The 15,784-nt window shown below is 44.2% G+C and overlaps 1 protein-coding gene across 1 annotated transcript; it reads right to left on the reverse strand.

Moving 5' to 3' along the window:
* Positions 1-442: 442 nt before the first annotated feature.
* LOC121194301 (insulin-like growth factor-binding protein 5) lies at positions 443-13,402 on the reverse strand. Its single transcript, XM_041057091.1, has 4 exons — positions 12,704-13,402; positions 3,777-3,985; positions 3,412-3,531; positions 443-3,061 (listed from the first exon to the last, which is right to left on the reverse strand). Exons 1-4 carry the CDS (start codon positions 13,029-13,031, stop codon positions 2,927-2,929), a joined length of 792 nt encoding a protein of 263 aa, XP_040913025.1. The 5' UTR covers positions 13,032-13,402; the 3' UTR covers positions 443-2,926.
* Positions 13,403-15,784: the final 2,382 nt, after the last annotated feature.

The following is a 15,784-nucleotide window of genomic DNA, read 5'->3' on the forward strand; positions in this document are numbered from 1 at the left end:
GAATTTAACCGAGTAGGAGATGTGAAACCTGAGGAACTCACTACTTGCAAACAGGTGTGGGCAAACAGGGAGCTGCTGGAGAGACTTCAACCTGCAACCCAAACAAAGGGAAAATACCTGGAACATTGAAGTATTTACACCCTCAATTGATCCAGACATTAAATGGTACCAGATATCAGCTATTTCATTGTTTTACAACTCAGGAGTGTTCAGATCACTGTGGAGCTTCATACTCTACCCCTGGTTGCAGTATTGCATTCCCCAGATTTCAGCGACTCCGAGACCTGATAACTGTCTTGCTAACTGTATCTAATGTCATGCAGTTGGTGACCCCATAACGGGGAAGTGGCTAGGCCCTGATTATGACCACTGCCCATGGCGCTCTCTCTTCCTCTTCCCTCTCTCCTATGTCTCTTCCCCCCTCCTCTCTCTCTATCTCATCTCTTATCTCTGTGCAATAGGCCATGCGAACGTCTCTAGCTGTGTGTTGCTTTCAATCAATTTTTTTTTTTCTTCCCTAAAAAGATGTTTCTGTATTGGAGGTCCCAGGCATGGGCTGCACAGCCCCTGTCAACAAATATTACCTCAAAGCACCACCTTTACAAGGTAAGCACAAGATAACACAACATTTAGCTTTTGTGGCTGTTTTTTTTTTCCTTTTTTTTCTTTTTGTATTTGTTCCACTAACTTCATGATACCACATCTTAGGACGTCGTTGTGTGTCAATATCAATAGTGAGTAACTGAAATAAGTGCAAGCTGCTTTTTTTTTTTTTTTTTTTTTTTTTTCGAAAGTGGTAGTGGGGATTTGGTGCTGGAGGAGGGGCAAGGAGCCTTGATAATATATTCACAACCGGAAGCCATTCAGGATGCACGTATCCTTTCCCTTTTGTTGCAGCAAAGGAAATGGTTGATTTACCTCCAAACTTCCTTTGGCTTCCCCTCTCTGGCAATCATATACATTGGCATTCACATGAAAAAGCAAGAATCCTAGCTTATAGGTTGTCAAAGAAAGAAGGCGGTTTAACCGACTGCGATTACGCAGCGGTTCCTCGCTCCTCATTCTTGTCCAGAATTGCCCCGAGGTACAGGCAGAGATCACAAATGGATTTGCAATGTGTTGCTGACACCATTTACAGGACTTCCCACATTCACTGTTTTTCGCTTAATCAGAACCAAACCTAGACCTCTTTACTCTCGTATCAAGTATCAGCCCTGGCGGGGGGCAGTCTGAAAAACGGGAATTGCCCTGTATGATATCCATGTCACTTTCACGTCACTGTTCAATGTATTTGCATGTAGGAAGGCACTGTGATTTGCACACAGAGAGAGAACTCTACTTAAATGACCCTGTTAAAACCTGTAACGTTTTTGTTTTCGTCATGCTCCCCTTAGACGTAGGTAGATAACCTTTGCGTGGAGGCATGTAAGCGGAAGGGTTCCAGAGGGTTAGCTTCTTTGACTGCCCTGTAGTCAAATGACCCTGGGTCATTCTCCCAACAGGCTACAAGGACCTATTCAAATTCTTTACTGGCTAAAAAAAAATGTTTTTTTTTTCGAAGCACAATTACTTTGTTTCTACAGGAAAAACAACATTCAATAACTATATTTAAAAGTAATGTAATACACCATGGTTACACTGTAGTAGCAGTACTGAGGGGAAACCACTGGATCAAAGGAACATGGCTCAAAAGTGGGCGATCTTTACTTCACTGAAGGCAAAGAAAACAGCACAAACAAAACCATACAAAACTACACTTCACACAACTGAATCGGAGAAGCAACCGGCCTGACTGGCAAGTTTGATTACGCACTGAAAAGTCAAACTTGAGTCCTGTCACTTAAGCTGAAGATCTTTATTTCACCAGTAGAGTCAGCGCTCTCTAAGCTCTGTGTCGCCCTGCATGGCATTGTCTGTTAAAATAGGCACAGTTGGCATATCAGGCTAGCTACATTGTCGAAGAGCCACTTACATCGGTTCATCTGTGACGATCTGCTTACTCTTTTGTTTATGAATGCTCCGTGTCCCGAGACATACTTTACAATAAAGAGAAGGCCAGCCCCAAGACCACTTCAAGCGCTAGCAATACTTGTGACAAAAAAATCAAACGAAAGAGAACGAAATTAGGACATTCTTTTTTTTTTTTTGTAATAGGCTCACTCCATCATACACCAGCACAGGCTGATACATACCACACACTCGCACTGTATAACATACATACACACATTCATGCATGCATCATTTTGTGAAGTTACACATATCTAAGCAGGTTCCCCTATTCATAAGTGCTCTGACAGAACCACATACCCAGACAGAGTCAGCTGTTACAGCATCTCTATCTCATTTCTTTTTTTTTTTTCTTTTGGAAAACAGACAAAAAAAACCAAATTACTCATCAGCCAATCGTCAGTTCCACAGTAGCATCATGTTCCACAGCCTAAAACTGATCAATCAGTGTGCCTGATGCTTTGTTTGTTTTTCTTCAAAATGATTTTGTCTTAATTTTACATCATACAAAGTGTTGTATTGAAACCCCCAGCTTCTATAAAAAATATATCCATTGTGTGCATATATTTTCATGGATCTGCAATCAGGGGACCCGGCTCATACAAGGGGTCCCATGAGCGATAGTCAAGGGATCTAGTAAATCTTCTGGGACTTTTCCCCTCATTCCAAGATGAGTGCTTGGTCAACAACAGAAAAGAAAAGAAAAAAAAATTACAGGTGTTTTTTTTTTCACCCTGTTCTTTCATTTGGATTTCTTTTTCTTCCTTTTTTTCCCACTGAAAAAAAACAAACAAATCTTGAAGTGAATGGAGGGCGGAGCATACAGGTGTGATTCAGAGAGGAGGCATGGGCCCTGGGTCACATGGTGGTTAGGGGGCGGGGGGGTGGGGGATATGGGTCAAGGGTGGTCCTCCCCTTTTCACTCGTTGTTGTTGCTGCTCTCCAGGTCTTTACACTGAATGTCCCCTCCGCTGTAGTCTGTGCCGGGGAGCTGAACGCCGTACTTGTCCACACACCAGCAGATGCCCCGTTTGCGGCCGCGAGATGGCTTACACTGTGGGCCAGAAAACAGGTAAATGGGTTACAGGTAAATAGGAGGGGAGAGTAAAGAAGTCTGTTTGCCTTTCCTTGCGAAATAGGTTGAGGACATACTGACGACTTCAGGGCCTAGTTTGTGATCATATGAGGTTATTTTTTGACCTGTTAGCTCGGTCGCCCCGGAGAGTGAATCAGTTAATACCAATTCCATTGGTATTAACTGATTTTGCTGATCAATTTTCATTGACTGAGTCAGTGAGGGTAAGGGTACTGTACGTGGAGTGATGGGGAACAAAATGAAAACAGTGAGCCTGATTACAAGACACTGTCATTTTCATGCAAAATTTAAGTGCAAAGCGAACTCACCTGCTTGCGCTTGAAGAAGCCCTTTCTGTCACAGTTGGGAAGGTACAAAGACAGAGCCATTACACGAGAAGTGTCCTTCATCCCCTGAATGATCCCGTCCAGTTTTCTCCTGCATGGACCCTTTGGAGAAAGACGGCACAGGCTTTACAATCAAGCAACATAGTCATTGGAGGCCATTCTCCACTCACATTACACTCAGATTAAACATGCACTAAGATGTAACCACATAGGAACTGGCTACGAGGGAGCAGCTGTCTGTCACACTGCCTTTTATTACCGGTGGGAGCTGGCAGAGTCAGAAGTGTTCAGATTCTACACACAGCAGCTTTAGAAATGACACAGGATCAAACTCACAAGATACTTACAAATTCAGGCTCATGCTTGTCGATAGGCAGAGGGGGGTAGTCCATGGTGGAGCCCATGGAGCGCTGCTTGCCCATCTTCCTCTTTTGCTCCTTGCGCAGCGCATGGACTTTTTTACTGTTCACCATAGGAAGGAGTGGCACTTTGGCTGGCTGCAACTCCTCTGTAATCTCTGTGGTCATGGTGTCCTCATGTTCCCGAGACTCACGATCTGCACCGGAAAGAATAAAGGCCGGTCAGTCACATTTTTAAACCTATGTCATAGATTCAGATGTATTGATATTTTTATATACGTGTATGCAACACTGAGAGTCTTTATTTTTCAAAACATAATGTGCGAAAGTGTTGGCACTGGCTGTTCACTGGCTTTCTAGCTCTGTTTTGGTCTCCATCAGCTGGTTCTTTAACTGCTAAATGATCTACTACGTTCTCTAGCTAGTGTCTATTTTTGTCCGTCTGACATTTGGTTCTGGTGCAGTGTACAGTATACTGTATATATCAAAGCATTTGCACTGAGAACAATTGGCTTCCACAGCTGGAAATGATACTGATGAAAGACGTGTGACCGAAGCAAAACAATGAAGCTGTGGGCTGCAAAACCAAAACAACAATCTGAAAGACGTTTAAACACTCCACAGAGCTGAAAGGAACCAAGCAGTTTTTGATGGTTCCACCCTTTATTACACTACTTACGGTCACTTGATCCACTGTTAATATAAAAATACTGATTATTGTAGCTTTAAAAGAAATTTCATCATCTCAAATTACATGTTTATTTCATCTCCAGGGTTATTTAATATGAAACTTGGTCTTCTTTATTTGAACCAGAATAAGATTCAGGAATGTAAAACATCTCTGCTAAACAGAGAATTCTGATCTAACAACAGTTATTACAGACCCATAATCAAGCACTAAGGTCAACCAGCAAACATAATTTAAATTTAAGTCAAAAGGTAAAAACTTAGAATTCAGTATCATTATTGTAAGACTTATTATTATATATTATTATGTTTTAATTTGCTTTTTGCATAAACTGTGAAATTCTGCAGCTTATTACCCCATCAGGGGTTTTTGCCACCAAATGTTGCTTAACATTTGTTTGCCGAGGAGGAAAGGCTGGAGCTAAGATCAACAGCTGATGAGCTCCTTCAGCTACAGTAAATCTGTAGCTAAACTTGTCTTTTCCCATCCACCACCACTTTCCAACCCCCAAACTCTCTTATAACAGTTATGGCGAAGTGATACTCAAGCATCCAGTCACATAAGACAAATTACAGCTGATCTACATCCATGAGACCACGGATTTTTGTCCCGTGATTTATAAACACCAGTGTCTTTTAAGATCCTCAGTATATCCTCAGTATATCAGTGAAACATGTTGTCTTACAATCAGTTAAATCACACATAAATACAGACACACCAATGCAGGGCAGCAGATGTTTGCGAGCACACAGACCTCTCCAACTTGGGAAAACTGCATCACATGTCGCATGAACGCCTACACTGTGCCTGGAAAATCTGCTAACACATTATCTGGACTGGTAAAGTGCAACAGGGACCGAAACCTCTGAGTGTAGTAACTTTATAGCGACGTGTCCCACATTAAACTGATTCAAATGTCAAGCTAAGGAAAATCCAGTTGCTCTGTGGACTCATATAAATGCTTGTACATTTCTGTCACATTTTATGCAGCTCTTAGACGTAATTTCAGCTCCCCCAGGGGGCACTATAGTCTCAGAGATCTGAAAGTCCCTCTTGATAGGATATTCACAGGTTGAGGTCTTTTATCCTTAACCTTGGCCCCCCACCCCCCACTCCTCCTATCTTTGGGGCTCAGCCTCTTAAGCCTGGACCCCTAGCCAGAGGTTCTTTGAGGCCACAGAAAGAAGTCCTCTGCCCCCCCCCCCCCAACCCCCTTTGGCTTAGCTGTACCATAAGTACAGAGTTATTGTGGGGACTTTGCCAGGCCCCAAATGGCTGAAGTGATGGTGCCAGTGGATGACCCTGGCTATATTTATCTGACAAGGAAACCCGCCGTGGCGCACAGGGCCAGACTCACTGAACCAGAGAGGAATGTTGGCTGCGGACTATAGGCCAACTGCCATTGAAAGACAAATCAACTTCCATACTTGTGTACTTGTGTAGAGAATACATTGGAAAATATGATTTAACAAGTTGCCATAACTTTGCTGACTGTCCTGTTAGCACACAGCCACCGAGGAGAAAGGCACAGAGAGGTAACAAGGACATGAGCTCTGAGAAACTGATGTTCAAAGAGCCTGACACAGCATGAGCGTCTGGAGTCTCTGGGAGGGGAGGGAGGTGGGGGCAGGGTGATTACCAGAATTGGGTCTTTGGCTTCTGTGCTGCACTGCCGTCTCTTTGAAATTAATCTCACAACTCATGACTTGGCAGGCCTTGGTTTGTGTTTAGATATGTCCTTGTGTCTCCCCACTCAGACTACGAGGCTATTACTTGCTATAAATAAATACGTCAAACAAGCATTCCTATGTACACCATGCATGTGACCACTGTGGAAAAACTCTTTATTTCTGCTGTACAGTCCAATAATTTCTCAGGGCACTTGATTAAAATGCCACATATTTGGCAATAAAACGTACTGTTGAAAAAACAGACTGTTTTTTTAACATGCATTCTTGTTTCATGTGTAATCTCATTTGAGCAAATAAACGGCCAAACTAAGAAAGGTCTGAGCCATGGCACATCAATTATGCTCACCTCACAAGTCAGTCAGTCACTTTGAGAAACTGTCTGTCTTTAGAGAACAGTGTCAGAGACGTGGACTTCAAAAGGTTTTTAATCCGCCTTTCTTTTTTTTTCTGTTTTTTGAAATTCATGTAGCTTTTGTAAAGACAATGGTGACTGACTTCTTTTCTCTTCCACTCACAAAATCGCTAAATTCATGTCCTCTGAAGTGGGCTCTTCAGTGTAGCCACAAAAACTCAGTTTTTCCATGCTCAGGGTACCCAGCTTGTAAAGGAGGCTTAGAGGGTCTGTGTTTAACTCCTGAAACTCAGCCAAGACGCTGGACAGGAGCCAAGTGAGCCAAGTCATGTGTAGCTCTTCCATTGAGCCCGAAGCTGTGCCGCTATCTCTCTCTCCCTTCGCTCAGGCTAAAGATTTCATTAGGACGAGAGGAGCAGAGGAGCCAAAGGAGGTGCACCTGATACTTCTCTGTTTAAAAATTAACATCTGCACACAATTATGCTTCATGAATATCCCAAGTTTCTTACCGGCAGGAGTCCAAGCATGAAAGATAAGCTACCCCGTCTTTGGATCTTTTTCTCCACTGGATCTTTAAGACCATAATAATAGCTAAAAAACAAACAAACTGGACAATAGATTCTCGCACCTTTCATTGGATTTCCCAGCATTACACCACGTTTGTTTCATCCTGCCTTTGATTAAGTAAGTCTCTGTGCAGCATCTGAAATTACATCTTTACAACATGTAAGAGAGTAGTGAATGGGGGCGCTGTTTAATCTCAACAGGGGGTATGACAAGATAATTGTGGGGATAAATGAGCCTGAGGACCTGTGCATTATAAAGCACAAAGTTAGTAAACCATCCTTCAGCCTCAGACTGCCTCAGCTACTTAATATTTGAAAGAAGGTCGTGGCCTGATAACCCTGCAGTTTCTAGAGCAGAAAGGGAGGTGTGAAACAACCCAGTGGAGTTGTGTAAGTCACTGAGGATGTGTGTGCAGCGGCACAAAACTTTGGTCCTGATGACTAAGAGAAATGGGTCAGAGAGGCTTTTCAAAATTGTGGCAAAGTTACCACTGCTAGAATTGCTTGGTGGCAAAAGAATTTTGCGGATAAAGTGACAAAGGTAGTGTCATTGGAGTAAAGCAAAATTTGACTACAATAAAAGCATGGCTGGCCAGTAGCACCTCCATGGTGGTTTTAATCCAAAAAGCTAGTGAGTTTCATCCTCTTCACATGACTCGACAGCAGCGCGCAAAGCCCAGTTACATGAGACTGATGACTGAAAAAGGCTCCCTTCCAAACCAGTTGTAGCCATAAGGAAATATGGACTTTACCAAATGTTCTGTCCATGATTTTGTTTGACCACAGGAGTGAGGCAATTATGTTTTGACCCTTATGTCCTGTTGTTTCAGTGGAATTTCTGTTGTTCGGCCCCGTGCATGCTCTCACTCAGCTACTGAACATGCAGGAAATAACTCTTCCCCATGGTATTGTGCACACAGAATATGTTCATTGCAATCAAAAAGTTTCCTGCTTTTCTGAATACATGGTATAAATAGCAACAAGAACAATTCAAGGATCATAAATCACAAAACAGGACTTATGAGAGGATGCAAAATCTTTCCAAGTGGGAAATGCTCCTATAGGTAAGCAAACTTTCTGACCTGTTTACAGCTTCCACAGTACAAATAAATGCTCCATTCATGTTGCAAGTGGTACGAAGTACAAAAAAAGTACATTATCAGAGCAAGGCGCATGGCCCTTCTGCTGTATATTCCTAATTTTGGTCTGAGGTCTCATCCCACATCTGAGTTTGGGTTTTCAACAAGCCACACGGATGGACGCAACCTCTTTTTGGGTCACCATCACCACAACACAATTGCTGGGTGTGACGATGTTCTAACTCCCCAGCGGCAGAAGCAGCTATTTTGGCGAGAGACGAGCGTACTGCACAAGGCAGATCTCCAAACAGCATAAAAAGAAACGTCACACTGGGTGAATAACTAGCTTCAAGATTAATTTGTGTTTAACACTTTTTTTTTTGTGGGAATGACGGTGTGATATGAAGCACAGCCAAAATCCTTGTTTATGTAAAATGATACACCATTTAAAGTAACTTAGAATCAACAATGACATGATTTCAGTAATTAGAATAATTAGGAGGAAACATTATTCAGTGCAAAGGATGAGCTTAATAGCTGAGACTGGGTACAACAAAAGGTTGCCACCCGTCTCACATTCTGAGCAACACCAGTGTTTCAGAGGAGTCACTGGAGCCTCCATTGTTTTTCAAATCCTCAGAAACTTAAGAGGACTAGTTTTTTCTTTTTGCCCTGCTGGTAACTGGAGTTTTCAGAAACTCCTCTGTGGAGACAAAGCAATGATTTTGGGTCCTTCCTTGCACCATGCTGGCATGTAACCAGGTGTTAGTGGTGAGATCACAGCACACAAGTCATGTCTAAACACGTGACATCATTTTAAAGCCCAGCATGTGGCCATCTTTTTTTTTTTTTTTTTTTTTTTTAATCACATGCTTGTAGTGTAGAGAGACTACAGCGAGTGTTGATTTCTTTCACAGCTGTTGCCACCAGCAGGCTAGGTGTCAGTGACCAATAAGCTGTACAAATATCCCTCTAAAGTTTTATAGGGAGAAATCAGGCAAGTGTGCCAAAGAGGTTCTTTGCTTGCCAGCAACAGATCCAGTGCTGTAGATTGTCCCTGTGATCAAACTGTGCCTCAAAATAGGATCTGAAACACAGACAAAACCAGCTCCACATCAACGGTCTCTGTCATATCTTAGAAATAAGTTTTCTACCTTTTCTCGGCATCACATTTTCCATGAATTGTGTGTTTTTTCTTGAAGTCCTCATGTGATAGCTTGACAAAATGACCTTTCCAATAATTCTCCCTAGCACCTGCAACAGATCAGTTGCAGCATGCTAAGCTTTCACTGCTCTGTCTCAGATGTTCAAGGTGAGACGGATGGAAAGCCACATACAGTCTTTCCTTTCACATGAGCCCATCATGAAGCTGTCAGGCAGCTGGGACCACACGTGACCAGGGCTATATCTAACGTGGCATGTCTGTATGAGCACGCAACGTCCACAGCACATAACGGTATGGTGGCTGGTTGTCATTACTTCTGAGTGTACGGTCGGAGAGAATCAGCGTTTTACCGCTCGCTTCAGTTTCTCAGCTAACGACCCAGTTGCCAGCTGTGTCAGTGATGGTGTGGACATGGAAAAAGCAGATGGTAATCCTCAAAGTTGAATTGCTTTCTAAAAGCATGTGATGACAAGTAATTCTGTATCGTGCTCAGAAATGTGAAGGCGACAGTGGGACCATACATATGTGAAGGTCTCTGGCAAACATTCAGTGTCAGAGGCCTGCAGTTGCATGACTTACTGATAACTGTGAATATTAATGACAAATACAACTATCCAGAATGTTACTGTGGCTGAACTGACTCAGAAACTGTCTGGCAACAAGACTGCGTCTAAAGAGCCAAGACACCATGTAAAGTTTTACAGTGGTCAGTAAAGGCACCAGGTTTCCTGTTGCTATGCTAATAAGGGGCATTGCCTTTCTGTCCATGTGTGAGTGGAGTATTCTGGATTTGGAGCCACTCCCTAATCATCTTTTGTTTCTTGGCAAAGAGCAATCTGTTCAAACATAAGGCCCTTTCAGAAGCTCGGAGGACGAGGGGCCTGCTGCCATGAAGTCATATCTGTTGGCAAGCTTTCCAGAGTCTGATTCACTCGTAGGGGGCTAACAAAATGTGAGTGCCCCTAAAGCACATACCACCTCCTGTGCCTTACAATCCACGCAACTCCTGGGATCACAGCACAGGCAAAACATGAATTAATGCACTGCAGGGACATGAACCCAGACGCAGAGTGACGGCCAGGATTCTTTTTCTTACATGAGCAGTAGAGGGACGGGGGCAGTGGGGGACTGAAGGATAGTAAAGATTCCTCTCTCCCATTGTTTAGCTGCCCCGGTCAATATTTAGTAGGCTGCAGCTCGCACAGCCTACTGAGTGTGGCAGACACTTGAGCTCCTCCTCCCTGTGTTTGCTTTGCTCAGCTGGTACAGCACACAGACAGCTGCAACCCCACACCACAGGAAACCAGAAGCTCACCTCAACAGTTCCCATCCGCTGAGTTGTTTGACAGAAGGCCCTTCAGAGGAAAGAGAGAGCCGGAGCCATTCTGCTGAATCACTGCGTTGTGACTGGGCGCTCATGCAATGAATGCACTGCCAGAGGCAGGAAAAGATGCTCTGATTACCTCTGTGGGCCAACAAAGAAGTTAGGTTCTGTGTGTGTGTTTGTGTGTGCAAAGCCAGAGTGAGACAAAACTGCCTAAGGTGTCATCACTCACAACAATCACACACAATGCACACCCAGACTCCCACACAGCCCCGCCCAAGTATACGTGAGAGCAAACACACACACACACACACACACAGGGCTGGCAACCTACCTTCACCCACTCTCAGTTAGTGATCAATGCTTTGCTAAACACCAGGTTAGCTGGGTATTTTTGGATGTGATCAGGAGCAGAGGTGAAGGCTGCTCACTGGCTGCACAGAGCCTAATGATTCTGTCAACAGCCAAAATGAGCCCAGTGGTAGCCTGCTTTATAGAATGAGGCGTGTCGCCAAAACCTTTGTGGTTACCACCTACTTATCTAGTTGTTGACAAGCTGCTAAAACTCTGAGTGACAGTGGACCTCTCTGCTACACCAAGAAATGTCTTAAATCATTCAAGACTGTTGGCTCAACTCTCCTTCTCCCTCCGTCTGTCTGTCTGTCTGTCTCTCTGTCTCTCTCTGCCTCTCTTTCTGTCTCTGAGTCTCTCTCACGCATAGGCTACAGATTTAGTGGTAATCCGACTCTAAACACCACCCTAGGGGTAGCCCGAAGACCTCAATCTATCTTCTGCTTTAACTAGAACCAAAATTTGTGGAGGGGCACCTCATTCCTTCCCACCTCAGTCTCCACACACCAGGCTTTCCCTCTCTACCTGTATTGATTTCGCATCTTTACTAAATAGGTGCGAACTCTGTGTGAAATGAAAGACCTGAAAAACTAACTGCGCTCCGGCGTGAGGATGGAAAACCGTGGCGTTTGACAGACACTTGTTAAAGCGCTGGATATTAAATGCGGCAATTTGCAGAATAAGCTCCACTTGAGGGGTTTCCACACTTTTCCTCTCCGCGATCTTCACATAAATAAACCCTTCTTTTGCTCTTTTGATAAAAGTTTTAGTCCCGCTTGAGAACCTTTTTTTTGCAGTTTGCCAAGATCAACAGCAGAGGCGGTGAAAAGTCTTAGAAGAAATGATTTAATAATTCGCGCTGCCTTGAAATGTAAATGTAAAAAAAAAAAAAACAAAAAAAAAAAACGGGGGCTGCTTGGATCCCTGTCAGTCAATCGTGGGTCTGGCAAAACCGCAGTTTGACAGCCACTGTCCCGCACTAAAAGCTCAGCTCAGCCGGACACACCATGTGCGCTTTACCGCAGCGGAGTGTCGCGCCGCCCGCAGCAGATTATCCGGCACCGGGAACACAACCAGAGTTTTTGTTCACCCCGTGTTATTACTGTAAGGACCCACAAAGCGCAGCCTAACACAACACAACACAACACAACGGTGACGTTACAGCTGGATGCTGAGCCCGCGGCCATCAAGGTGCATTCACTGTATGTGTCCACAAAGCCCCGAGGAGAGAGGAGGAATAAGTTCCTGCAGCCAGTTTAATAAAGGCAGTGGATAAAAGTTAATCAGATGGCACCTCAAACCATCTGTCAAACAAACGGTCTGTCAGAGAGCACTGATACCGGCTAATCATGCACAGGAACGGTGGGTCTGTTGATGAGAAACCACCTAAGGTCCCTCAATACGGGAGAAAAAAAACTGAGGGAAACAAACAAAAAAATAATTTACTTTGGATTTTAGTAAAGATACTCTGTTAGACTTGTAGCTGTTTAGTCCTACCAGACCTTGCTGCACACAGTGGATTCCCGCATGGGACAAGATGTTATTAAACACAGATCCACAGAGGAGAGTGGAGACCCTGCTGTTCCTGCTCTATCTCACACTTCTTGCACTGATGCTTTGTAACTCTACCCATTTCAAGTAGTCGGTTTTTGGTCCCCCCAGCATGCGTTCGGGATCAGCCAGCCGGTGCGGGTCTTACCTATGGGCGGGTGAGCAGGTTTGTATCCTTTCTCGTTGGTGCACACTCCCCTGCCGTGGAGAAGGGCGTGCAGGGGTTTCTCCTCCCCGCTCCTGGGCAGGCAGCGGAGGCCCTGGGTGCACGTCCCGGTGTAAACGCCGCACGCCTGTCCCTCGGACAGGGCGCACGTTAGGCAGCAGCCGCAGCCCGGCTCCTTAACCACCTGGCATCCGACCGGGACCGGAGGGCACATAGACAGCGCCTTCTGGTCACAAGGCTCGCACGGCACGTATGAGCCCAAGCACAGCCTCAAGATAAATGTCACCAGGAGGCAAAAACTCACAATCATTGTTGGTGTTCTCTTCAGTTATAGCATAAACCTCAAATGCGAAGAGGAGGGGAAAAAGTAGACTGGTCTAATGAACACAATGCCTCAGTCAGATAATCCGATTTTTTAAAGCTAAAGCCAAGAGTCTTTATCCAAGAGTGTTTCTATTTAAAAAAAAAAAAAGAGAGAAAAAAGAAAAGAAAAGAAAAAAAAACATTAATTGCAGGCTTTGAGCTATGCACCGTGCAAAAAGAGTTAAAATGATCAATTTAAAATATGTGTGCTGTTTTTCCCGAGGTACTGTCCTCTGCAGGAGCAAAGCAGTTCTTTGCACAAAATCTCAACTTCTCTCCCCTTCAGCGTGGACTCCCAATACTTTCTCCACCAGAGGTTTCCTGAGCAGACTGATCAACTTGAGAGCTGCCTTGCCTTTTTAAAAACAGCCGAGCCCAAACCCCTAACTATGAATACGCTAAACAGCAGGGAAGGGAGGCGCACTTGTTCCACGGCTTGGCAGGCGGCCAGGCATTTTTTTTTTCAGCAGCAGGAGGATCGCTCTTTCACCCTGAATACTGAGCTGATGCCGAGGGTATAAGAGGCAGCAGCGGAAAGCAACGCAGCCCTCATCAAACCATTTCAGCAGAGCGCTCCTCAAAACCTGTACAGTTTTAGCTTTAAAGACTTCCCCCCAAAAGACATTTTAACTGCCCATACTGCAAAAAAAAAAAAAAAAAAAAAAAAAAATCATTATCAACAAGTCACCCACACTCAGAAAATAAAATCTCACTTTAGTATCAATCTTTTTTTTTTTTTTATAGTGAGTGACATAATTCCCCCTGAGACTCATACAAAGAAACGGTTGAGGATTAGAAGCCTCTTTATAAATGGCACCTAATTCAAGAAAAGTCTTGAAATAACGCGCATTGTCTCCCACTTTGACAGCTTATTGGATCCCTGTGAGAAACTAGTTCTCAAATCGAAAATAACGTAGTGCGAATTACAGATTCCTGGATGTGAAAACCTCCTTTCTAAAACTTTTACTCTGGTCTCAAGGAAAATAAAAATTTCTTACATCATGATCCCCCCCCACCGGCCACAGAGAATTAATCATCGGTAACCCCCTGCGTGAGTCATGAGTGGCTCATTGTCACGGGTTGAACGGGAATATCCTCGGTAAGGAGAAGGAGTGCGGAGCGGAGCTGCTTTGCATTGACGGTCGGAGCAGATAGCAGAAAGCCTATCGCCCCACACCGCAGGGGGACAGCCATCACTTCATGTAAATGATTGGAACAGGAACATGGATTCATCTACGTTTCGCCCAGTGTACAGCTCTCCACGCTGAACCGTCTGTCTGTTTATACAGGCCGACCCTGCCGTCCATAAGTCACCTTTAAAGCCTGCACCTGTTGCTTCCATTGGACACCATTTATGTTACAAATGTAGCCAGAAGGGGAATCCACCTACACGCCCCTTCTGCCTGTCTCCCCCCCGTCTCTCTCACTCTCTCTCTCTCTCTCTCTCTCTCTCTCTCTCTCTCTCCCTCACACACACACACTCTCGGGGAAAAAGAGAAAGTCATGTGCAGGGAAGAAAAAGAGAAACGGGGAGAAAAACGGGGGGAAGATGTCACGAACTCTGAGATTTGAGGCAACAGTCTGACAACTTAAGCGCAACTGCTCTCTATTATTTTATAGCCTGCATGCAGAATAATGCCTGATTGCTTAAGCGTGTGCTTTTTCTTTTCTTTTCTTTTCTTGCCCCACATATGTACTCCAAATCAGCCCAGCCAGGGCTGTTCTTTCCATCTCTGCAGGTTTTTAAAGCTGATCCTTCTTCCTTCAGTGACAGCGGAGTGTCAGGAAGCTGTTTCTGCTAGTCCCATATTATTCTTTACCCTCTTACTATATCCACTCACTGCCTGATAAACGGTCGCAGTCAGCTCCTAAACGTGGCTATCATTTGATCAAACTGCATTTGCAGGCTGAGGATCCATAGAGAAGTGATTTACTCACCCTGGTTTAGCAGTCGACCACTAGAAGGCGCTGTTAACAATGATAAACCCAGTGGAGCAGCTCATCCTCCTGTCCTGAGAAATCAGAGGAATGACCACGCTAATGATGCCTAATTGCAAAGCATGGCTGTAACGTAGCACTTAATGTGCAGCAGACTCTCAGAGCACATGCAGCTATTGGATTAGTGCTCATGAATCTAAAAATAGAGACACCGATTTATTTATTTCATACCAAAACTATTTTAAGTGGAATCCGTGACTGGATAATTATATAATTTCACTTACATGAAATCAAATTCACATGGGCATTGCTAATATTCTTTGCAATCGCTCTCAGAAATGTGATTCACCACAGAGTTAGTATGGCACATGTTTAGAGTTTCCTTTATTTCAAGTCAGCCATGATTGTTTAAAACTTGGTTTACAGAGGATGCTGAAGGAATCCATAACCACCGTTTACATATCTTGACTGTTTTTTTTTTCCCCCATGGCTTTTCCTTCTGGTTTCCCTTACACGCCTCCATCCATGCTATCACTTCCCATCTTTTGCATTCAACCATAAAGATCTGGAACGGGCTGAAATCCTTTTCAGAGACTGACACACAGGGGACAAATTCTGGAAAAAAAAAAAGAGGTCCCACATTAATCCAGCAGCCACAGGCACTGCACAGAGTGAAATGTGAAGACTAAACTTCTCACCAGCCATCTCCGGAGCAAAAGAACTGTGGTGAGTCAGTGTTCCTTCCAAAACCAACAGGAGCAG

The sequence above is a fragment of the Toxotes jaculatrix genome, chromosome 15 (genome assembly GCF_017976425.1).
Source record: "Toxotes jaculatrix isolate fToxJac2 chromosome 15, fToxJac2.pri, whole genome shotgun sequence".
Classification (NCBI taxonomy): domain Eukaryota; kingdom Metazoa; phylum Chordata; class Actinopteri; family Toxotidae; genus Toxotes; species Toxotes jaculatrix.

Coding starts and splice junctions, on each gene's coding strand:
- LOC121194301 (XM_041057091.1), bottom strand. CDS start 13,031: ATGATTGTGAGTTTTTGCCTCCTGGTGACATTTATCTTGAGGCTGTGC. Junction 3,986..12,703: donor ACCTGCTCACCCGCCCATAG/GTAAGACCCGCA, acceptor TTTCCGGTGCAG/ATCGTGAGTCTCGGGAACAT. Junction 3,062..3,411: donor GCTTCTTCAAGCGCAAGCAG/GTGAGTTCGCTT, acceptor TCTGGCCCACAG/TGTAAGCCATCTCGCGGCCG.